Genomic DNA, 24,407 nt, shown 5'->3' on the forward strand with positions numbered 1-24,407 from the left:
GTGCGTGAGTCTGCAGCAGCTTAGTGAGGTCAGCTCTTGAATGTACAACAAGTTGGCCTCTTTCACAAAACACTGCTACCATCACCCATATTTCATGAATTGTTAATGATAGAACCAATTACAGGAGTGCCTCCGACACACCGCTGCATAATTACCAGTCAGAGGCCGTTCTCTTCTCTGTTGCCCTCCAACACAGGGCACAATCAGTCAATTACCTAACTGAGAGCCATGCATATTCATAGACATATTTGACTCCCTTTACAGGCAAAACACTTGCTACCAAAGCACTATAATTATGTCAACACTGCACGAGAGGGAAAATAAAAAGTGTTTTTTCAAAATGTAGTTATAAATGCTAATTTCCATAAAGGTGGTAATGACGTTAGGAGGCTTCAAGTGTTTTCAATATGTTGCCTGGACATGCAGTCGGTATTTTGAGCCTTGACCAACCTGTGGAGGGGAAGAGGGGTCGTGCCAGATCGTGAGGGTACGGGAACCCTGGGAAGACTCCTGGCGCTGGGGGTCGACTAAACAGGTCCAGCTTCCCATTCATATCAAGTTTGTGAGGGTCCAGCTGCATTTGCTGTAGAAAAGCAGAGAAGGAGACGAAGAAAATTAGGTCAGTACGCAACAGCGCGAAACATTTCCAACGAGGGAGTGAGCGCGAGCGATCGTCAGCTGCACTGGATGAGAGCTCAGAGAAGGGCAGAGACTTTGACAATGGCTCCATGTTTTCAATTCTGACTAGCTGTGTTATAACAAATATATGTAAGCTGATTAGGGAAACAAAATCCTTGGCAACTGGGGTTCTGGGCCCAAGAAAAGCCTGAGACACCCAGGGCCAGTGGCATTAGCAGAGGATCTCCATGGCAAGGCCACACCATCCTGTCAGTGAGAGGAGTAATTCGTATAAGCATTTCTGTTATGTGTTCACATGTTGCGTCTGATACTGAGTGCTACTGTTACCATCTACCCCTTCTCTTCTGGAGTCAGAGAGAACCTTTATAGAAAATACATGTTTAAAGTGGAGCCTTCATGTGTTGGGCTTTGCTTCTTTTAAAGCTTTCTGCCTCTTTCCAATCATGTGATCGTTCTACGTTTAGATCCAAACAAAAGATCCGAGTCAGCTCGATCTGCTCTAGCATGTAGTGTTTTCAATAAGTTAGCTATTTGGCCCGTTTTCCATAACCAATATAGTGTATCTGGCTTTACATGACAGCAAGATTCCTTAAAAACATCACTATCTGTCTCACGCACCTTCATTTTCTGCTGGTGGTGGTAGATCTGCCATGCGATCTGGACATGCACTGCACACCACTTGCCAGGTTTCTAAAAATTTAGAGAGAAACTGAGGTTAGCCTGCTGGCTTTGATACGGGGAGCTAAAAATTGATTCTGGCATAGAGCTTTTCTGGCCAAACTACAAAGTGGGAACTCATCAGAATTTGCAACCAGGCAACATATTAAGAATATCTAACCCCAATACAGACCTCAAAGCTGAGCGTAAATGCAGCCAAAACCCTGCATTTGCTTAATGGAGAATTGTTAAAGAATTTTAAGGTTTTAGACTTTGTGGCCTGGCCAGAGAGATGAAGCATTTAACAGAAAAGGATAAGGCATCTACTTACCCTAACAGATGTCCTGAATGGATCTGTTATCTGCATGGATAAACAGATAATCATTATTACAAACAACAAAGACACATGCTACTAACTGCAAAACTGAAATGCATGAGAAGAAATGTCTCTTTGAGACATATGTACTGGATTATGTGTGGCTATCATCAGAAGGAACATGAGCAGAGTGGCTGCGATGCTATCGGTCGGATGCTTACCCGCGGGTCCTTCTGCAGAAGTGTATGAGGCACTGCTCCAGGACGTGCTGCTACATCGATGGGATTGGACGCCTGACAGAGAAAGACAAAGACAAAAAGATACATGGTGATCAACCACATCTGGAACATCTGCATGGGGAAAGAAAGAAACTGAACTTGGCGCAACAACACAAAACAATTTGACCTCATATAATAATTCCCAAAGGGGGTCTCAGGCATCCTCAAGAGAGTCCTCTGCAGAACACTGTTAATTGCATTTTTTCCATTTATTTTTTTTAAATATCCCCCGAGAGAATGAATAAGATGACTGTAATCTCAAATATCCTCACATGCATTCTACTTTTATGGGACTAAACCTTATTCTTATGCTTTGTGTCAGTGCTGTTATGGAGATAGCATGAAAGCATGTTGGAAGAATTTCTTGCAAAACTACTCGAAGACCCTCCAGCATCTATTCCAACCCAGATAATTAGCTGCACTACGGTCAGCTAATGCCCAAGTATTTGCACAGCTATAGCTGATACAGGTAAAACTGCAATGATGCGTCCCAGAGTTCAGAGCAGCACATCTCTAATTGTTTCATCTTCAAGTCTGCAGAGCACAAGATCCTAGATCAACCGTGTTCCTGGGCTTTTATGCTCCAGCAGGAAACATGTCATTTCACATGGCCTAACCTGACATGCACCTCCTTAGATATGTAACTATACATCGGGTCAACGCAGCCCACAACTAGTATGATTTGCTCGTTCAGCGTCATCGATTCATTCGTGTTTCTGGCAACTTTTTTGCCACGTTTTTACATTTTATCAGTGAGAGAATCTCAGTTTAAGGAATTATAATCATAGCATCAATATAAAGGACTCACAAATGTCAGGAAATACCTGGAGGGAGATTGCTGAAACTATGGGAATGAACGTGATGGAAATTACAACAAAGTGGAAAAACTAGAGATATGTTTGCAATCTCCTCCCCCCCCAAAATAACCAAAAGGCCCGGCATTTTATTTCTTTCCATCAGCTGGCACTGATATAAAACACCAGGACAGGACTACATGGTCATTAACACAACGCACCACATACAAGCAAAAATGCCGCCAACGATGTCGCCACTTATGTAGGTTACACCGTAAGCACTACAAAGAGTCCCCGCAGAAGTCTACATCAGGCCTTGATCTATTGCCTTATTAGAGATCGGGTGATTCTGCGCGGTGACCAGGGTCGCCAGGCCCCACAAACAAACATACTTCCCAAGCTCTATCCCCCCAAGCTCGTCTCCAAGAATACTTAGCAGGGGCTTTGGATGCATAAAACTGCGCTTTGAACCATCTGGAGGGGCCTTCCACAAAAGGGAACCTCCATCACTGAGCCCTCTGGGAATAGGGCCAGTGGATTTAGGCCAGCTTTGATTGGTGGCTTACTTCAGGTCACAGCCCCTGAGCATCTGCCAGACTCGCACCCTCCCGCCCCTCGACGTCCCCTGCATCTCCTCCCTTCTGCTCTTCTGGACAGGCAGACATCACGGTCCTATTTTTGGCCTGTCGTGACTAAAGCTAGGAGTCCACCTGCATTTTTACATTTCTGTGTTCCTTTTGCGCACTTATAAAGTGTTTTTCTTGTAAACGTCTGCACACTTTGTGGTTTCTTTTATGCTCAAGCTCCCTTAAAATCTCCCGTTTGTAGACAGTGGGTTAAGGGGTCTGACCTTGGGCTGGAAGGCTCCTTGCAGCGAGCTGAAGGGTCCTGAGTGTGGGAGCAGCGGGGGCATGCCTGGCATGGTTGGGGGGTAGGAGGGGAAGAACTGGAAGGGGGAGGAAGGGGAAGATGGGAGACACAAAACAAAATCATACAGTCATACATACAGGACTCAAGCATATATATACACACACACACAAAGCCACTGCCACAATAAATGCTGTCAAGGCAACATTCAAATATGTCAAATATTTGATGTGCCGTATGCAAATACTGTTAACACATTTAAATTAGTGCAAAAAAGAGACTTACATTTGAATGTCTGATGAATGGATTGTCCAGTTTGGGGCCATATTTGTCGAACTGGAACAGACAGAAAAGAAAAGCATTAGGAAACAAAAGTCCACATAATAATACACTCGAACAAAATCCCTCATACGACAGCCTTCTTTGGTAATAAGGTCTCATTATTTTTTATTTTTTTACATTACAAAGGCAAAAACACATGCTCAACATCTGTGACTGGTAACGAGCAGGGTTCGGTCCAGAATAACAAGCCCTGGGGTAAAGCAGCTGGCTTGAACTGGTCATGGGTTTACTTAAACAGCGTGGTCAGATAGGCAGTTAAATCACTAACAATACAACCGCTTAAGCACACTGCCAAGATGAAGACAGCCTGCATGATTTTTCAATTGAGCATACAGACATTGGGCGTGGAGGCCCGGCTTAGGAATCAGACAGCTTTAAGGCCAGACCAGTTGTTTCTAATCAGTGGAAAATCTGAAGAAATGTGAATCTAATTGCTTTTGACTGCTGAGATTTTTTCGTGTGCAAAAAGCCCCAACGGTATATCTGGGAAGGAAGTACAAGAAGACATGTAACTTGTTTGCAGTGTTAGGAAACTGCACTTCAAAAGACTCGGAGCGACAAGACAAAAAAGAGGGTCGGTCCGTAAAACCACGGAGGTCATATGTGAAGCTGTGTGAACAGTCTGCCTTGTATGATTGAGACTGATTTAAGGAGATGGGATTTCAGCTGATTAAATGGTGGAAACCGACACCACCTCAGAATTGTGAGGAAACCGTTTCTGTGGCAGAACTTAGCCTATCGGAAAAATTTTAGTTGGAATTTGCCAGATGAAAACAGCGTGGTTACATTTAAAATGTTTCCGATCGTGCCCTGCGCACACAGAAAGTAGTCGGTAAGCTGAGATGGACAGGAGGGAGGGAGGAAGAGAGCGAAGGGAGCATGAATGAGGACTTTGTACGTCTGTTCGCGAGCCAATACCAGCTCTCTATTTTGAAAACGTCTAATTACAAGTGACAGTAACTTATTCCTATTCCGTAAACACACAAACCATTTGCAGGTACTTTTTGCGAGTGTTTTCTCAAAGCTCAGTTGGCAGGCGCAGATGTTTTGGGTTGACGTAAAATGGGAAAATGAACGGGTATGAATCAGATTTTCTGTGTGCACGCGTGCAGCGACAGGGGTGGCTGGGGAGGGAGGGCGGGCTGGTAAAGCTGCTGGTGCAGATGCAGGGTTTGGGACACGGGGCCGTCTGGTGAAGCAGGTCCAATCACATCTGTGCGCAGAATGGGAATAACAGCGGCGATGGTGTCGGCGGCCCTGTTCGTGGGCGATAATGGCCCCGAATCAAAGACAGCCCATTGAGAGGAAATGCTGAGCCAGCTCCCGAGCTCATTAAACAGCTCCTCTGCGCTTCTGAAGGCGCGGCCTGTTTAATGTCTGTCACTGGAGAGCGGATTTTGGCTTTATGGCCTTGTTAAAAAAAACAAATAAAGAAAAAAAAAAAAGTCTTGCCTTAAAATTTATGGAGGCTGTCACAGTTTTATAGTAAACCGCTTTGGCTAATTAACGCTTAATATTTCATCCTATAACAATTAAAAATATTTCTCGTCCAAAGACATGGCAGGAGCAAGGGGGCAGGCATTCACCGCTGCCATTTGGCAAGCCAGCTGCTCGAGGGCGTAGAACAATAAACAAATATAGAGCCTTCATAATTTCATTAATTACAGCCATTAGCCAAGGGCTGTTACATAGTTGAAATGACATGGGGCATCTAGAGAGCAGGAGGAAAAAAATGTGTGTGTGTGAGAGAGATAGACAGAGGATGCACAGCTGGGAAACACTTGGTCTAGCATTTCATGGCAAAACAGTAAAAACAGCCACAACATCATCATTACTCTGCTTCTTTAAGCACTAAAGAGAAGAAAGCAATATCGCTACTGAGGGGTAGGAGGGAGGGAAAGGCATACGTTAAGTAAAAACAGTGAAAATGACAAAATACACAACAGCAACATTAACGTCAGTGTAAAATCCCACTGAAACGACACAAAAAGAGATGATGGTGGTGGTGGTGGTGTTGGTGGGAGGGGGGGTCACTTCTTTCATCTTCAAAGAGAGGATTGTGTAGCGCATAATTCCTTCCATGTAAGGAATGAACAGCAGAGCAGATAACAGCGTGTGTGCTGACCGAAGAATCGTGTAAACGGCCTTTATGCTTATCTGACTGCGCCATAAATACCAGAGCTTTGATTTCTAATGTACAGGATGGGGATAATCTTGGAGTTGGGCCTTAATGGGACCACGGGCTTTTAATCAGAGGTCATGACAAGATGGATTAGATCTATTAGACTAATGGCAAAAAGCTACAAATGGGGAGCCGTCTGATTCGACTGACAGCGATTGCTGCGCATTTCGAATGATGGATGAATAGTCATAACCGTTTTTCCTCTGTGCAAATTTCGAGAGCTGCCAGTGTTAAATGCCCCTCCCTCTTCCCTCCAGACTCGTTGGCATTTAAAACACGGAAGCAATTAGAAACGTTATCAAAACAGTTTTGCAATGATGTCATTTCCCCCCTTTATCCACAATGAGGTCATCTGACCCACTAGAAAAGCTTTGAATTTGTCATTGGACTGTATGGTTGCTTTTGGGCTTTGCACACACGTACACGCAGCAATAGGTCCCTGTTACACAAACACACACATATATGCCTGTGTATATATATATATATATGTATGTACAAAACCACAAGTCTGCAGGAATGTACTCATACAGACACAGATCGGCTTATTAGTACCTTTGTTTTTAACGAAAAGGCATATCTAAGCAGGAAAGTAGCTTCTATAAAAACTGAAGCGTACTGAAACTCTACAGTCCTTTCTAACAATGTTGGGATGCTGTGTAAAATGTAAATAAAAGCAAAATAAAATATTTAAATGTGTTAATAGAATTGAAACAATCAAAGGGCAACATATCAAATATTGAAAGTGAGAAATGTTATAATTTGTTGTGTCGTTTAAAAAAGCTGCGGCTAAACATGCTAAAAACACCACACTGTTAATAATGAACATGCTATTGCTAATTTAAAATTATAAATAAACATTTTACATGTTGCCTCATCAATCTGTTGGATATAAATATAGTTGCTGATAATGGAAATATGTACTTGAAGCATTTAAATTGACAGTGTAGTAAACATGCTCGTGTGTGTGTGTTTGTGTAATGGGAGGTGGCAGCCCCGATTAAACGTGATGCTTCCAGCTTGTCGTCCACAGGAAGAGTGCAAAAAAAAAAATAATTAAAAAATTCAAACTCAAAGTGTCAGATTTTTCTGAAGGGAGGGGTTCTTACAGCTACAGGACAAAACTGGCAAATTTGGGGGTAAAGAAAAAAAGGGAGGAGTTGATTGAAGAGGAAATTGGGAGGGGTAACAGGTGAGTTGGTGGGAAGTTACGGGAGCTTATTTTACTTATCCTCACATTTCTGGCTTGGGTACGCACCATGGGGGGTGCGGTGGGCGGGGTGAGGATGGCGGCCGGGGGCAGACTTGCGGGGAAGGGCGTGAAGGTGTGCTGGTGGGTGTGTTGGTGCTGGTGCATGTGCTGGTGTTGGTGAAACTCGGCCCTCAGGAGTGACACAGGGGCCAACGGCGAAGCGGACGGCCCCCGGCCCCGCTCTGAACTCTGAACCAGGAAACGGTTGTTCAGCTCCTGCCTCAGGAGGTCATGCTCTGCAAGAAAGGAGAGCGAGGGGAAACCCAAAAAAAAAAAACAAAAAAAAAAAAAGAAAAGCAAAAAAAAGGAAAAAAAAGAAAGAAAAAAGGAGGGGGGGGGGGCGGAAGGGGGGACACAAGAAAAAAAAAGGCACGGCGCCCAGTCAGTCTTCACAACAAGGGTAGAAGAGAAAAAAGAAAATAGTCACCTGGCATTCTCTGTTTCTCCAGCTCATGCTGTGAGGGTTTTCTACGTGGGGACTCATTGGTGGTGGTAAGAGAGTTGCCTGTGACAATGTGCCAATCAGAATCCCCGAATGAGGCTGGCAATACATGATTGGTTGGTTGAATGATATCAACAGGCTGGTATCTAAAGACAAGAAAGAACCAAGAGTCATCCCAGCAGAAAACACACACACTCTTGCCCTCTATGAGAAAGTCATTTCACAACTGGCATATTTACTGCTTATTTTGGAGACACCCTTCATGTCTGGAGACACTTTCTTTTGATGAGATCGCCTGTTTCGATAGAATCTTTGAACATATTAAAAATCGTTACAAATCACTCGTGTTTGCATGCTAGGCAACACAATTTTGGCTGTGCCAGCTGCAGACTGGCTGCTTTCGGTGTGCTGTCTCCGACCGTGGTGGCTGTCTGATTGTTAGAAGACATTTACTCGTGATGCATCCGAGCCCTCTTACGGTCCTTGTGACCATTTAATATCTGTGCTACTAGAAATGCAGACCATCTAAGAAGGGACCCCAAGTGTATTTATTTCCATTTAATATAATTTTCCACTCTGTAATGCCCAACACTTATTTCTATGCAAGACCCTTTGTACTTTTTTCAGTTTATTGATGAGCTCTAAGTGCTTACTGCCTACTGTGTTATTAGCATTAATATCCCATGTGCTGCACAGAGTGCTTTAAAGATTAATGCAAATTTGTCATTGCAATTTACTATGCTGAGGCACTATGGAAAATGGATGTATAATTAGAGCCTTTTTTAAAACTGACACTGACACTGGCACCGATATCGATGATTTAAACTCCGATAGCAAGGACACAAACCATAAACAGATATCCCTAGCATTCATCATGCGTGGTTATTTATGAGTCCTTACTAAGACTCATTACCTATTTGTGGATTGCTGTGACTCTGCTCACATCAGCTGGTTGTTGTGGTATTCCAAAACTGTGTTGCCAATACAGTTTTGGAATACCTGCCTCTGGTTAACAAACTATGAACATGGTGTTAACAGTATTTCTATCATCTCGTCTTTACTTGAATTTTAATTTATCAGCTGTTATAAATTTATCGATATACCAGCAAATCGTTAATAGATCAGCACCACTGGTATATTGGTTCTATTTAAAATACTGGGATCTGGACAAACTAAACTTCTAAGAAAGGGCTAAATCCCTCACATGTCTTCACTTAGGAATAAATGCGTTGTAGAATAACTCCACAGCCTTTTTATTTAAAAAGAAAAAGTAAAGAATGAGCACTTACCAGATCAGCAAATGGTGCATAAACACTTGACTTGTTTCAAACAATGTAACATTTTTTGTGCCATTAATGGTATAAAAATCCTCGACTAACTGTAGTAGGTTAAACAATATTTGTCAGGTTAGTATTTCATGCATCTATAAATCCTTTTTTAAACAACTGCAATTGCAGCATGAACACAGTTGTACAGCTAAGTGTAATTTATCTAATGATAAAATGTCCTGTAGAACCGTGTTTGCAGTTCTTTTGTTAATCTCAAGATTAAATAATAAATCAAAAATGTTAATGTAAAACATTTTGCTCCCTCTGAAGTTGTTTGTCTTTGGACTTTGCGTCTCCGCTAAAGCTACCGTGCAGCATTTAAGGTGCGCAGCTTTACCTGGGTAGGGGGTGCCGGCGGGGTGCCCGGGCACCACTAAACTGTTGGTCGGTAAGGTCGGTGGCGGCGGCAGTGTGGCTGGGGTTGCAAACATGGCCGAATGGCGATGGGCTGGGCTCCGTAGGGAGGAATAGTGCGAGGTAGAAAGGTTGGCTATGGAGAGAGGCAATGCAGGGGCCGAGGACGGAAGCCCACTCAGGTGGTGGTGAGGGGACGGGGGTAAATGCTGTTTGGGAAGACCCACTGGACTGCTGCTGTGGCTAAAGATTTAATGGGGTACAAAAACAAATGCAATCACTATTACCATCATTTACGATGTTAATACAAACTGTACATATCCACACACTGTGTTGCTTTTTCTTGCAGGTATCTCGCTGTAAGTGCAGCTTACTTTGACCAAATAAGAGGGATTTTCTAATAATGCTTCTTATATTGAATTAAAAGAGGTGAGGGCACAATCTGAAAAGGTGAAATGGGAAATCATGCTGTGTGCGCTGCACTGTTGCCCGATGAAAACAGTAAATCTGACAGCTGGTTATTGTGAGGGGGGAAAAAATCAATATCCACATGAAAACAGTCAATACTGTGTGGAATATAGAATTGTCTATTGGACTAGATCATATTAATTTGGAAGTTCTGGCAGGTTATATCGTCTTCACTCGAGTGGTAGGAAACACAAGGAAAGTGTTAGTGTGTGCAACACAACACCGTGAACAGGTTCAAAAGGTGAGACGGTGAAAGTGAAGACTGAATTTCTGTTTGCTTTCTGGTAGTGTGCAGCGCTGAGCTCTCGCTAACACGGCTGAACCGTGTGGTTGCTTTAGCAGGTTTATACTCGTGATTCTGAGCCCCAGTAAAAATACCTGATTTCGTGGAGGCTGCTGTACGGCAACGGGTGGTGCACTGGCCGTGCGTGGTGCTGTCGGGGCAGGACACGAGGCTCCTGGTGCGAGTGTGGGTGAGGAGGGTGGGGGTGGGGGTGGGGCGGTGCCCTCAACAGGGGAGGTGTAGGGACAGGCGGTGGAAGTTGCAGCTCCTTTTTAACACTGAGAGGAGGCGGGGTGGGAAGCCGTAACCTAGGAGGCTCTGAGGGTGCCGCCGCTGCAGCGGGGGCGGGGGAGCCCGTAGGTGCCGAAGCCGGGGTGGGGCTGGACACGGGAGGTGCGAAGGGCACCTCGCTGTTGCTCTGCTCCTGGCTGCGCTGGAGACCGGAGACTTTGGCTGAGCTACAAGTCTTGGACTCGGGACTCTCATTCGTTGGCACACCTGAAACGGGGAAAAAACAGTTAAAATTTAAGGAGAAACATGTTAAACTTCATCTTCGTTTGACTCGGTAACACCTAACACGTGAAAAAACTGCTCCCTCTCTGCCTTTTTAATGTTGTCCCAGTGTCTTCTGCCCAAGGTTCCTCTTGTTTCCCTCTCCCTAGGTTCCATTAAGTGTTTAATCAGGTCATTTTCATGCTTGACTATAATCAGATGATCCAATTTCTTCCCGCGATCCAGTCAGTATGAATAAATCACAGCTAATTAAAGTTAAATGTCGGCCCCCATTCAGGGCTTTGCTGAGCACACAATCTGGCATGAAATAATTATGTTTCAATTGTGTTGTGAGGAGAGATCGTGGCCCCTTATCTTGGCCTCTCTGGCTCTGGCATCTTATATCTTTCCTTCTTGTTCTTTCAGGGGATAGGGGAAACCACAGGAAAGCACTCTGAACCCATTTTTTACCATTCATCAGCGGCCTTTTCAGCAGACAAGAAGCTTTTATAATCAGCATTCCACAGAACAACGACTTTTCCTACTTAGACTGTCGCAATTTAATGACTATAATTATATGCTGTTGTAGCAGGCAAATAAAAGTGGGAGAAAAAGCAGCATCTCGACACCTTTTACGTACAAAGAATCTCAAAGCGGTTATGAATCTTAATGAATAAGACGAGCCAGTTGGTGATTTTGTGCCTCTCCCAGAGTTTAATGCAAAGGAAAATGACCCGCGAAGATTGTGAGCTTGAGGATACGCTTGTGTGACAACTGCAACAGCAAAATCACTGCTGTAGCTTCTGAGCTAATCAAAGCTGCTACTGCTGGTATTCATTTTAACTATGCACACATGCATGAGATAGACGGGCAGACAGACAGCTTGGTGGTGCCCTCTTGGTGGCTCTAATCTACGAGTGCTCAGATACAGCAGGGTTTCAGTCAAAAGACATAGCAGTGCTTCAATTAAAAAAGATCCATGGGCACACTCAACAGTAACAAAATGAGAAGAGCTGGGAGCTGCTGTCAAACCAGTGAGAACTCAACATGCAGCCCACTAATGGAATATCCAGGCCCTATTAACAGCCTGCTTAATCTTTCAAGGATCCTAACACCCATAAAAAGGCCAATAAAAAGGCAAGGCAGGGCTTTTATTTATTTCTTTATTTCTTTATTTGTTGAGCTCCCCTTCCATTTACTCCTTACATTTATAGGAGAACTGGGGCTGGCTATGGTGTCATAATTTTCAAATGAATTCCTGGGTCCAGGCCTATATAGACCTCCGGATTTATTGGGATCTGGGACTTGGATTAAACTGTCAGGCTCTCGATGTTACAGGGACGGAGAAAGAGGAATACTCAATGGCAAAAACACAGAGGCGGGCAGACGAACGGAGGAGAAGAAGCAAATATCCACAGTCAAAATGTCGCTGTTGGGTGATGTTGCCATGGCAACCGGTTTTCCCAGACATAATGCAAGGCGAGTGATACTGAAGGAAGTCTCACTACGACCGTAGAGGGAAGGGAGGGGGGGGGGGGGGGGGGGGGGGCGGGGGCTTCGCATTGTAAGCCAGGGCCACAGCGAGCGCCGGGTTATCTTAATGATGATTCTAATGGGCTCTAATGGAGGCAGCGATCGGCACAGACCAACACATCCCTCATTAAAATCCCTCTGAAAGCTAACTCGCACTCACAAGCGCGCACACACACACACATATACGATTGCACACACAATAAAACACACCCACACGTGCACACGAATGAATGGAACATGGACAAGTTTTTACTGTTGGCAAACACATGCAACTTCATTTTAGTGAAGGCCAGAACAAAGTGAGAAAAACCAGACCGGTTGCATTATCCAACAGATTTTTATTGTTTGCAAACTGACCTTTTTTTTAATAGGTTTATCTACCATTTTGAAAAATATACAATATGTATGCATGAGAACTCTGACACAGTCATAAACCCTATGCTGCGTGATATTTTTCTAGAACTTGCACTTCTGGATACTGGTAAGGTTTAAAGTCAGGGTGTGGCTGCTTTGACTGGCAGGTGTGCTACCAGAGGGAGCTGCAGCGGTTTTCTGCTATTTTAAATTAGCCAAAGGCTGGACTGCATCAGTGTGTTTAAGCTGTTGGTGCTAGGGATGCAACGATACCAATTTTTTCAAACCGATACGGTACCGATACTTGGATTTGAGTACTTGCCGATACAGAGTACAAAAAACGATACTTCTACCACACACACACACACACACACACACACACACACACACACACACACACACACACACAAATACACACAAATACAACTAATTGGAAGACAGGTTTTATTATATTCCCTGCCGATAAAAAATAAAATCTTAATAAGAATGACCACAAAAAAATTTCAAGTGAAAAATAAGCACTTCTGTTAAATTATTGCAGAGTCTCCACATTGTAATTTTACAAAATATCACTGAACTATTGGCACTGTCTCGAGCTTTCAGAATAATAAATAAACACTTCTGTTTGGAATAAAATAAATACAAATAAAATAAACGTTTAAATTATTGCAGAGTGTCCATATTATAAACAAACAAACAAAATAATTATTATTAAATAAATAATAAAATATAAAAAATTATAAAATAAATAATAAATATAATAATAATTGGCCCCCTAGTGGCCAATCTAAAAAACTACAACAGAAATGACAAGCCACCCTCTGATTAATAAAATAAGTTGGTATCGGTTAACTTTTACGAGTATGAGTACACACACATTTTACAGTATCGGCCCCGATACCAGTATCGGTATCGGTGCATCCCTAGTTGGTGCCATTTACAGAATTTTAAATTGAATTTAAAATTCAGTTTAATATGGCTTCTTGTGTGGCACACACAAGATAGTACTTTAGTTTTGCTGAGTAAAACACGTGCAGCCATACAGTTTGTAAATGTAGCTAGCTAACTATGCTTTCCAGCCTTAGCTGATAACTTAGCATTCTGCCATATGAACAAAATGACAGTGGCTAAAATGCTAGCAAAGAGGCTTTGAAGTCCAAAAACGTCCACCACAAAAAAAAGACTTCTTGTTTGTTTTGTTTTTTTGGTCCCATCAATGCAAAGCAACACTGCACAACTGTCAGCTGACTGTCATGCATTTCATTAAACTGCAAAAACAAAACAAAGTTGTTCCTCTTTTCTGCAGGATATGTAATATACTCCCTGAAATGACATACTGAGGAAAACAGTGGGCCAGCCACAGGCGATCATGTGAAACAAATGCCATACGAGTGCGCAAAAAAAGTGCTGTCCTGAAGCTCTGCCCTGCAAACCTGAGCAGATGGTCTGGGTGAGTCAGACAGGTTGGAGGGCAGCCCAGTGGTGGGGGTGGCACCCCTCTCCCCTTAGCTGGGTTAGTGCACTGGGGGGTGGGGGGCGCAGGGACATTCCCTAGGGGGGTGTTGGCAAGTCTGCTCACCAGATGACATCTCATCCCAGTATTGATCTTTTTATAGTTGTTCTCGTGGCCCTGCTTACTCGAGGGAATTGGGCCTCGCCCTGTGTGCACGTGCCTCAGTGTGCTATACCGTGGGTTGGGGAGTGGAAGGGGCGGGGCGTAGGGATGCAGGGACTAAGGTAGCAGACGGACAACAAGCCACTGGGATTTGTTGGTAATAACTGATGTGTCCAGAGGGGAATCTGAGGTGAACATGGTGTCGCTACACAGCTGTTCCTGCCTTCGATACCCTTAACTTGTGACCCTGTTAGTCCCTATGGAACATCTGGAGAGCTGTCACTGATCTGGTCCTCTGTGGCCAGATGGCCCAGATTGGAATGGCTTGGACCAGTCTGGGATTGCTTGGCCCTTAGCTGGACTGTGGCTCGCTGGTGCATGGTATACTCCTCGTGAGCAAGAGATTCCTTTAAGGTGTCTTGGCACTAGAAACTCAACGGAGAAACCCAGAAGAAAAGCCTTGCACACATTTCCTCATCTTTAGAAATCATTTACTTTGAAGCTTGTTTAACTACTTTATTTTAAATACACACCTGGCTACCTGCAAATGGCCCCTGCAACCTCATGAATGAAACAAGGGCTCTAGAGAAAATTCTCATTTGGTTTCCAACTAAAACCCTCAGCAAGCTAATGCTGTGCATGCAAATGAGCGTGTTACATAAATTACCTGCTCACGGCTGACACTGATACCAGTATATACAACAGCCAGGGAAACAGAACCTGTATGCAAAAAGCCCTTTCAGATTAGATACGAGAATATGCAAAGCATCCCTATGATAAGGGGATGTCGGGGGCTTAGGGCCACTGGGTGTTCTCATTTACTAGGCAAACACTGCGGTTCACTCCCTTCGTGGCTTTGCCAAAGCGTAAACAGTCAGGGCAGTGATAAAATAAGGACATGAACAGACAGATATTTAAATAAAGCAGCATATCCGCCGAAAGACGTTGGAGGTTGCAGACAGTATGTGAGGATGCATACTGCCTTGATGCGTCTCCCGCTGGCTTTGGCTGACAGGATATTCTGCTGCACTTGACGGTTGAGCTCACAATGATTTGGTTTTTGTACCTCTCCAGACAAGCAATCTGCACAGAGCCAAGGCTTAGCTCATGAGTGAGTGACTGTGGAAGATGGCTATAACAGATACTGGCAGAAGGCAGGAAACCGCAGTCTTGCCAATCAACACTTCGTCGCCGTGAGGTATTCAGTCATAGGAAACAGGCGGGGTGATTTCAACAAAATGATTTTGTACGAGAGGAACAGAAGGGCTGAGCAGCGTTGAATCATTGTGCTAATAATAAAATCATAGGAGAAATTTGCAACGGCTTGCTTTGCCTCACACTATTTAATCTGCCTCGAGCATCTCCAAACTGGTAACGAGGGGAGCCAAGGCGACATTTTTGCAAATCTCTGGGACATGCAAATGGGGGAGGGTGGAGGGTGGGTGTAAGAGGAGAAAGCTAGCCAAGATAGCGAAAGAGTGGGGACAGCTGACACGTTTCAATTATTTCTCTCTGTCTCTTTGCCGCGGCTCACCAAGGAGTGAATGGCACCAGAATGGGGACGGGTGTTAAGCTGTAACACGTTTACAGTCAAAGCACAGGCATAAATCGACAACCTAATGTTCATTTCACAGAGCTGGCAGCTCGAACTGAGAGATGAATCAGTTTTTCCTGCGCATATCACATCCCAATTCAATCTCGAGCCGTATGGTGCGGGACACATATGCCAGTCATCCCTTATGGCACATATGCCATCGTTGTGGATGCGAGGCAAACGAGTACATCTTTAAATTGGAGGGAAAAGAGTGAGTGTGGAAACAACAGAGGTTGAGATGTTGACTGTCTAAACCCTTTTATATCATGCACGGTCCAGCGGAGCTCCAAAAGCAATGTTAAACTGTCATTAACCCCTGGCTATAATGTGTTGCTGCAAAGCAAGGCGTCGCCACGCTCGCACTTCCTCTTCTGTCAGGATCCTCCCTCCCCCAACATGTGTCTAGCAGAGCTCATGTGCTGTGGGAAAGCCATCAGTCTCAGCTCCTTATGAACACTGCTGGGTCATCTAAGGTCAGTGCCACTGGGCTCTCCTAAATAAAAGCGTAGACATCTTGAAACTTTCAACAGAAAAACTCAAGTCTAATGGCTCCTCTGACACGGCCCACCCTGCCAGCCGAAAATCTGACCCCTTTCACTGTCACTGACCCATCCCCAACCTCTGTGACCCCTTTCCCCTTTGGGCCACAGTGGACAGGCAGCCAACATGGGGAGAACGGGAGGGGTAACTTGAACTTTGAGGCTAGATTTTGTCTTGAAAAGAGAAGGGGGGGCCTTCAGGAGTTATTTGCGCGACGCTGAAAGCACTAGCCTTATCATTTCATTAATTAGCATGACACGCCTGCCTGATGGACTTGAACGCCGCAGCGGCAGCTGTCTCAATTGATTATAGCAGTGGACGTGGTGCCGCAATTATCGAGGTGACTGGAGACAACGGCTGCCACTTCTAATAAAGGACTTAACTCCTGCTTCTCACATCACAGCTCAGCAGTGGGAGGACAGCGGCAGCCTCCCTGTGTCTCCCATACCTTAAAGACCTTTTCAGAATCTCTCTACAGGCTTCTGTGGAGCTCAGTGTGGGCTGTAGTTCTTGAGCAGCGTGTCAGCTTTACTTAAGCTTCCATACTGCCCGAACAGTATCACTTTGGTGCCCCGCAGGAAAGCATCCTCTATTAGCCTACCAGCTGGCTCATAATCCGCAGAGAATGGAGGGGAAGGAGGTAGGAATGAAAGAGAGGACGAGAAGGAATGTAGGAGACACAAAGACAAGGAGCTTTTTGCTAGGAAGCTTCAAGTCCAAGCAGAAATGGAGGGAGTGAGCGTGCAGCAGTGTAAACAGACCCACTGTTTCCCAGCTTCATTTCATGTATGAACGTGCATGAAGCCCACATGCATCTAAGTGGACATAATATTATCTTTCAGTGCCGTACTGATTACTTCTCAATGGGATGGAAACGGTTGGGTGAAAATCCTTCAACAAATCTTAAGTGGCATGACAGTAGGCTGAAAGAGCCAGCATGTTTTCCTTTACCTCCTCCATCTCTGTTTTCACTCCCCACTCTGAAAGCAAAGCAACAACTGGAAGCTGACAGCTCCTAACCATTCACCATACCTCATTCACTGTTGTGACATATGCAGCCGTTGCAGTTTAGTGCAGAGAAAGGGGCGGGGCAAACATCCTTGCAGACAGATCACGTTGCCAGTGCATTTTTTTGAGATAAAGTGGATGAGGATTGCAAGCTGTGCTTTAAATTAAGATAGTGCCTGAGCTACTCACCTGCTTCATGCAAATAAAGCATCTTTTCTTTAAAAAAAGAAGATTAATAATACCCTTTGACAACCAAAAATGTGGAGACAACTAATGTTCTAAAGTCTTGGTATCACATTAGTGGGAATGGCTAAAAACAAATATCCATTCATCAGTGACAGCCAGATAGCAAGACCATCCATCAGACGGCACTTTTCTTTGTCTTTTCATGCTTACACGTTGATGCTGCTTCTCTAAACATTCAAGAAACCATCGATGCTTTAGCTGTACTCGTACAGCATGCCACAAGAATTTAAAACCAAAACACTGTTGCATTTACGCTCATATGCAACCAGTTGCAACATAACTCACTGCTCCAAGTTTAACATTTCAAAGTAAAATAATGTGTCTTGTACTTTTTTCAGTGCAGAAAATTGACATTTTCCAAATGCACTGGTGAAGTCATACACTATTAGTGCCATAAACTTCAAACTAGCTGCACACAGCTAATTACTGAAAATGCTAGTTTATCAAAAATATTGTTTGATAACTAAAACCAACTTCTACACTCTTAAGCCAATTGATAAGTCAGTATCACTACAATAATCTTCAGCGTAGCAGAGTATCTGTCTAAAGATAGTGAGCTTCAGCAGCAGCCCCCCCGGGGGACACACTGTCCACTATAGAGTCACTGGTGTCATGTCGGTGCCACTTCTATAGGAGGATCCCACTGCTGCACTGCTGGGTATTTAGGCTTACAGATGGAGACGCAGCAGCTGCTGAAAACGGCACTAGTGCTGCCATTTTGCCTCGTTAAAGACTACGCGCCAAAAGAGCCGTGCGCTGATGAGCTACAAACCTTTTCTTCCTATAATAGTCAGAGCTTGTAATATCTGAAAGCCAATACTTAAAAAAACAAAACAAAAACCACCTGAGTCTAGTCTCGAGCGTCGTTTATTTTCTTTTTTTTTCGCTTTTTGGGTGGGGGGTCGATAAATTACACGTCGAGGCTTGACGACACACTTAAAGGACTGGAGTAGAGATGTTTGAAATAGCTCTCATTCACAGCTTAGTTAGACAAACACACACAAAAGCCTTCTCAAAAGCACTACCCTCCTTCTCCCCGCTGCCGCCACAACAAGAGTGACAATTGGAGGGTGTATTAGGTTCGCAAACATTCGCTGTCCTTCCTTGCACCTCATTCATCATTCTTGATTAGAGGCCAAGGAAGAGGGATAAAGTGACCCAGACCGGGGGGAGAAAGAGGAAAAGAGAGGTTAGTTAATAAGGCAGAGGGGAGGGAAGAGGGAGCAGGGGGTACAGAATCGTGTCAAGTAAACGAATGGAGACAAGGCCTGGATACTGACCTTTGAGGCTGCTGCTAACCGAAACCCAGCATCGTCTGCACCTATGCCACACATGCAAGTGGGTGCTAACACACACACACACACACACACACACACACACACACACACACACACACACACACAAAAACGAAGAATCTAGCCTCCTTTAGCCCTAGTGGGCGAGGAACAACAGTGTGCGTGTTTGCAGGGCTGCAGTGAGCGGCAGCATTTCACTCTGGTGTTCCAAGTGTGGAAAGTGAAGAATTGATTTGTTTGGAGTGTGAAGGCAGCGTGTCAGATTGGGGAAATGTGTGAATGTGAGTATGTCTGTGAGGAGAGGGGTGGTGCACGGTAAAACGGGAGCGAAATTGGACTCTGAAATGAGCCAAATCACTCGAAAGATGAAACAGACTACACCAGGGGAAGGAAAAAAGAAAAAGAACAGAGAAAAGAAAACAACACAGAAAAGTGTTGAGCAAGGTTTGCTGGCACAAAAAGGCAAAAAAAGCAAACCAAACAGGCTTTTTTTCTGCTCGACATATTTCAGACAGAATATGACAAAAACAACACTGACGGAGTTAGAGGAATCAAAATCAAACCGCCAAGTGTGTCTGACTGTTTCATGAATCCATGTCGAAGTGGAGGCGCCACACCACATCAAACCCTGTAAATTCTCCTGAAAGCCTCCTCGCTCCCTTTAGCAGCCAGCGCTTAGATTATTGTGTGCAGCTAAAAGGTAAGTGCTGGGAGTGTCACACTTGAGAGTGTGTTTTAAGCACCATAAAGTATCAAGACCCAGATGGCTCATCCTCCCTGAAAAACATGACCACTCTACCTCGGCTCTAGTGGCACCTGCTACCAGGATTAGGCCGGCGCTACACTAATACAGTGTGCCACAGCTGATAAGGAGCCCGAGGCACTTGTCTGCACAGTTGATGAGTCAATAACTGTATCATTAGTGATAGAGATAACCATATATTGATCTTTTCCAAAAACACAGGCAGGCGTGATTTTGATGCAATTGGTCACAGTTAGGCTTTAACAGATGTGCTCTTTGGAAAGTAAATATCAGCGCTGATAACACTGGGCTGACTCTGCACATCGCATGTAATAGGTTGCGCTACCAGTTGTTTTTAAGATTACATTTCTGTACTAATAATACCAAGATATTCACAAATGTGTCAAGTATTTCAATATTTTGACATGGTCACTATTATAACTGTTAAAATATATTGTAAACGGGACATTTATAATATTTTTGACTCCATATGTTTGTTTGTTTTAGTCTTTGCTTGGTTTAAAGTTCACAGTGATGTCACAGTTTAGTCCCTCGGTTAATACAAAGTCTGAAACAATGAGTTTTGGTGACCTTTGAAGCCATCTTTATGGGCGGGGCTTTGTACCTGATATGAACAAATTAGGATAGCTCCGCTTCTTGAAACCAGGCATTTTAAAACTATGTTTAATGTGAATATTTACCCCTGAAAATTTACATAAATATGAACCAAAAAGGAAAAAATATTTTATTCATTATTTTTAAAATAGCTCTGATACACGATTTAATCACCTTATTCTTGTTGATGATAATCTAGTAAATAATCTGCTATAGAGTACATGTGAAATCAGAGAAACAGCATTATACAAAGGTGGGAAATCTGATCTTAACAAAAGGAAAATGTCAGCAAGACTACATATATTAGCCTAACCCCAGTCGATACTGCTGGTACTCTGTACACATCTCTCCGTGGGTTGTGTGACATTGGAACAATCTCTCCCTCTTTCCCAAAGCAAACAACAGTGAAATCCCAGTCCTGCTGCTCACCCTTCAACACAGCAGCACTAACCCAACAGCCAGAAAGGCTGGAGCCCATGCTCAGCTGAATGGGGTATTAGAGTCAGTCAGAGGTCATTAGGGGCCCCACCACCAGGGCCCAGTGCAGGGAATTCACCGGTAGCCAAAAACAACAGCCAAACAGATGACCGCTTGAATATTGGAGGAGACCACACTGCTCATGTTCCCTTTTTTTTAACCTGAACTGTCCAAAACGCAGGGCGCTCTGCCTCAGTGAATTACTCCCTGTCTGTTAACAAACACTGGGACGATTAATGCTGCTCTTTCCTGGTGAAACGCACAAGCAAACACAAGCCTTTTCTCAGGAGTGCGTATCGGGTTACATCTTTCACCGTGTGTTGAGTTCTAGGCTAATAGCTAGGCTCACCTCTCCAGACCCAACCCTCACTCAAGCTAGCCCGAGCCTGTGGTTTTACTTGTAGACACAGTGATAAGCCACTGACAGAAACATGGGTACTAATATGCTAGCAGTGAAAAGGTAAGGGGCTACGAATACCGAACAAACACTGGAGGCGGACCACCCATCTGGAAATACGTTATACAGCAGGACGATACTTCTGTTTGATTTGGGGTCGTGTTTACTGGGTTCACCTCCTCTCACCCCTAAACTCTCTGGCACATTCTTCTGATACTTGGACGTCCTTCGTCTCTCATGGAATCTGGAGCATTTTACATCCGTTTTGTTCCTGTTGATGGTTTTTCCATCTTTATAAAGCTGTGTGAACTGATCCCAATGCATTACAAGCATGTTCGTAATATCCATCTAGGCTGCTGACTGTCCCCCTGCCAGCGATTGTACATTATCCAAGTGTCATGTTTGGCCACAATCGCCTACCATCTGGCTTTGTCAGTGAGTGTTACAGCCTCATCTGCAAACAACATTGGCTCTGAACCTCTCGGCACAGATGAGCTTAAAATGCACGTAGCGAAGAACTGGGATCTTCAAACAAATAAAGGGTGGGGTGTGTGTGTGCGGGGAGGGGAGGAGCCACTCTCGCTAGCAGAATGACTGGAGTTGAAGGATTAAAAACAAGAAAACCTGCAAGTGATCACGGGCGACACGCTTTACATTTCAGGCCTGACAGCTATGATAAGACGCTGGTCATGTATTCTCATAAGTAAACAATGAAAACGCCTTCCACGATGCAGCTGGCTGTTGTTTTGTTGGAGGAGGAGGATTAAGATTAGATAGAAGATGTGATGAGAGCTGCTGTGTGGACTTATCCTCTTTATATTCTTCTCTTCCTCTGGAAAAAAAAACCCAACAGCCACAAAAACCACCGAGCCTACATCCATTTATTATGTTTTTTCTCTGTTGAGACAAAAATCGACCTGAGCTGTGCTAGTTGGCCATCGGGGGACGCGTCAGACCAAAGTATGACTACTGTGGTTAGCTTCAGCATGCTAGTTTGCTGCTGCTTAAATTAAATTCTCTGCAGGGTCTGAATGTTAACATTTATATAATAAATCAACCAGTTTTGTCAAAACAATGGCAATTTTTTTTGTTTTAGCAAGAATACACAATGCTCTGCACGTGTAGCTGAGGTACAATCGTTTATCTGATCTGAAGAGACACTGAAAAGCTTCTTCGTACTGAACCCCAAATGTATTCGGGGGACTTCGAGGCTGTAATGTTAAGTACACTGAAATCTTGCACTATTTTCACTCTGACTTAACATGTGAGATGAGAAACGCAGCGTCTGCCTGCGTTCAAGCCAAAACGCAGACGACGTATCCTAAAATTCCCTCGTGGCCTTTAGTGATTTTGTAATTGCTCCCACTCTACAGCTCGGTCAATGAACGCAGAGGCGCACAATGGAGCCTTGTCATACGGCGTTCAACGTCCTTTCATCTTCTCTCACAATAGCTGATCACCACCCATGGGTTCACTGACACAGATGACAGGGAGCGACTGACTGACAGGTGTCAAGCATCCTGACGTGTCAGAGTTTCTGTTTCAAGAATGAAACTTAACCAGCAGTTACCAAATGCTCTAAAGGAAGGCAGAGTTAATATTTCATGCTGCGCAGAGCAGACGCTTTTCTAATGGACATAACAAAGGCCGCAGAGTGCACAGGGGCTTTAATGACATACCAGAAATGACTTTACAAGGCAGCTAATTGCCACGCATACAAAATCAAGACAGTCTTTGAAAACAGGCAGCTCGTAAAAGCCGATACAGTCTGATTTCACTGGCTGAACGACGCGAAACCAAACCAAATTCCATCCAGTCAGCTTCTCAAGGTGCCAGACCACAGAGGGGTTGTGGGTAATGTGGACTGCTCCCTTTGACTGTCTGCCACTCTACATGAATAGTACATGACTGTGTAATCATAATTTAAAAAGCGATAAATATTGAAGAAGAATTAAAATAATTTATGGAACAGCGCAGTGTGACAGGATGTATGCGAGTGTTGGAGCGGTTTGTCTCCTTCCACTTCCCTCTTGCGGTGTCCGCTGAACGATGGGCAGCAGCGGTGCAAACTGGGAATTCTGTAATTGCTTTTTCTGTCCCTGAAGCAGACCTTCCTGCTTTAAATCAAAAAAGGCAATCTCTGTCAGTAATGGCTCAATTAATAATTAAACACGTGTCTTATCTCCGCTGTGCTCCCCCCTATTTATTTTCATCTTTCCGACAAGGATGGCTGCACAAACAGCATTAACGCTATCAATAAAGGGAACGTTAATATCGCCCTTTTCTCTGAAAACAAATCACTCATAAGCTGTCCTGTGGCTGCTTACAGAAATAGCCCACAGACTGATAAGGAAACAAGTCATGTTTTGGTTTTATTCCCCTGAACTCAGAGTGCCTGCTAATCTCTCTGCTTTCTGTATCCTGCTCTGAGTTCATGCTTTTTAACATTTAAAACAAATCCAGAGACATGTAAGCTTCTCTTCAAGCTCAACAAGTGAAAGAGGTGTAAGGGACGGCTCGTTTTCAAACACACGTCCCAGAAACTGTTATTTCAACAACAGGAATATCGGTCTTGCGGATAAAGAAAACATTTCCTGTCTGGAATTAGTCAACAAATCAATTTAGGTACTCGACGTGAGCTTCACCAGGCTTAGATTCCACAGCGGTGACGGCTGCTGCTGATCTGGATGGAGCCTTTGCAGCCCTTATGCTTCCCAGCGTCACGCCTGCCCTGCAGTCATCCAGCCTGCCTGTTAGCCAGTCAGCCACACTCTCCATCTAACTCCACTCTATCCTGATTCAACGGGGGCGAAAAGCTGATTAGCTGGTCAGAGGGTCAACCTCCATTTATTATTTAATGGGTGAGAGCCTGCAAACAGTCAGGCTGGCCGCCGAGGTTAGTGATACATTACACTGACCTGGCCAGAGGAGAGCTGCTCAGGCGAACACAAACATGCTCTCTCATCTACTTCACTATGCCTGAGCCGCCCTCAATCCCCCACCCCTGACCTTGCTGCTCCCTTTCCAATCACCCGTCCTTCCTCCCTTCTCCGGCATTCAGAATGCAGCAGGTGAGAGACTGTTTCATTTTTATGTAAGTTTCCACTGTAGGAGCGGGCCTTTTGCTCTGTCTGGCCGAGGCGAGAGGAGGAGGAGACCATCGCTCTTTTATTGACATGCAGCAAACATCAGTGGTGGAACAAAGGCCACTCAGCACCTATTGAGAGAGCAGGCCTGCAGACAGGGTGGTTGATTAGCGATTCGACACAGGGACCTGGACTGTGTAGCACATAATGAGAG

General features: G+C 44.3%; 1 protein-coding gene across 8 annotated transcripts in view; it reads right to left on the reverse strand.

Annotated features, from left to right (window-relative positions):
* fbrsl1 (fibrosin-like 1) overlaps positions 1-24,407 on the reverse strand; it is a 329,995-nt gene that overhangs the window by 5,603 nt on the left and 299,985 nt on the right. For 5 of the 8 annotated variants that reach the window (XM_085179337.1, XM_085179340.1, XM_085179335.1 and 2 more), the window contains 9 exons: positions 10,295-10,697; positions 9,432-9,691; positions 7,310-7,560; positions 3,837-3,887; positions 3,535-3,630; positions 1,834-1,905; positions 1,628-1,657; positions 1,258-1,329; positions 451-583 (listed from right to left, as the gene is read on the reverse strand). In XM_085179337.1, the coding sequence (XP_085035463.1) occupies positions 451-583; positions 1,258-1,329; positions 1,628-1,657; positions 1,834-1,905; positions 3,535-3,630; positions 3,837-3,887; positions 7,310-7,560; positions 9,432-9,691; positions 10,295-10,697 (1,368 nt within the window). Of the gene's footprint in view, positions 1-450; positions 584-1,257; positions 1,330-1,627; positions 1,658-1,833; positions 1,906-3,534; positions 3,631-3,836; positions 3,888-7,309; positions 7,561-7,751; positions 7,913-9,431; positions 9,692-10,294; positions 10,698-24,407 lie in introns of all 8 variants that reach the window. The other 3 variants (XM_085179339.1, XM_085179341.1, XM_085179336.1) reach the window with 2 other exon arrangements.

The sequence above is a fragment of the Neolamprologus multifasciatus genome, chromosome 12 (genome assembly GCF_963576455.1).
Source record: "Neolamprologus multifasciatus chromosome 12, fNeoMul1.2, whole genome shotgun sequence".
Lineage (NCBI taxonomy): Eukaryota > Metazoa > Chordata > Actinopteri > Cichliformes > Cichlidae > Neolamprologus > Neolamprologus multifasciatus.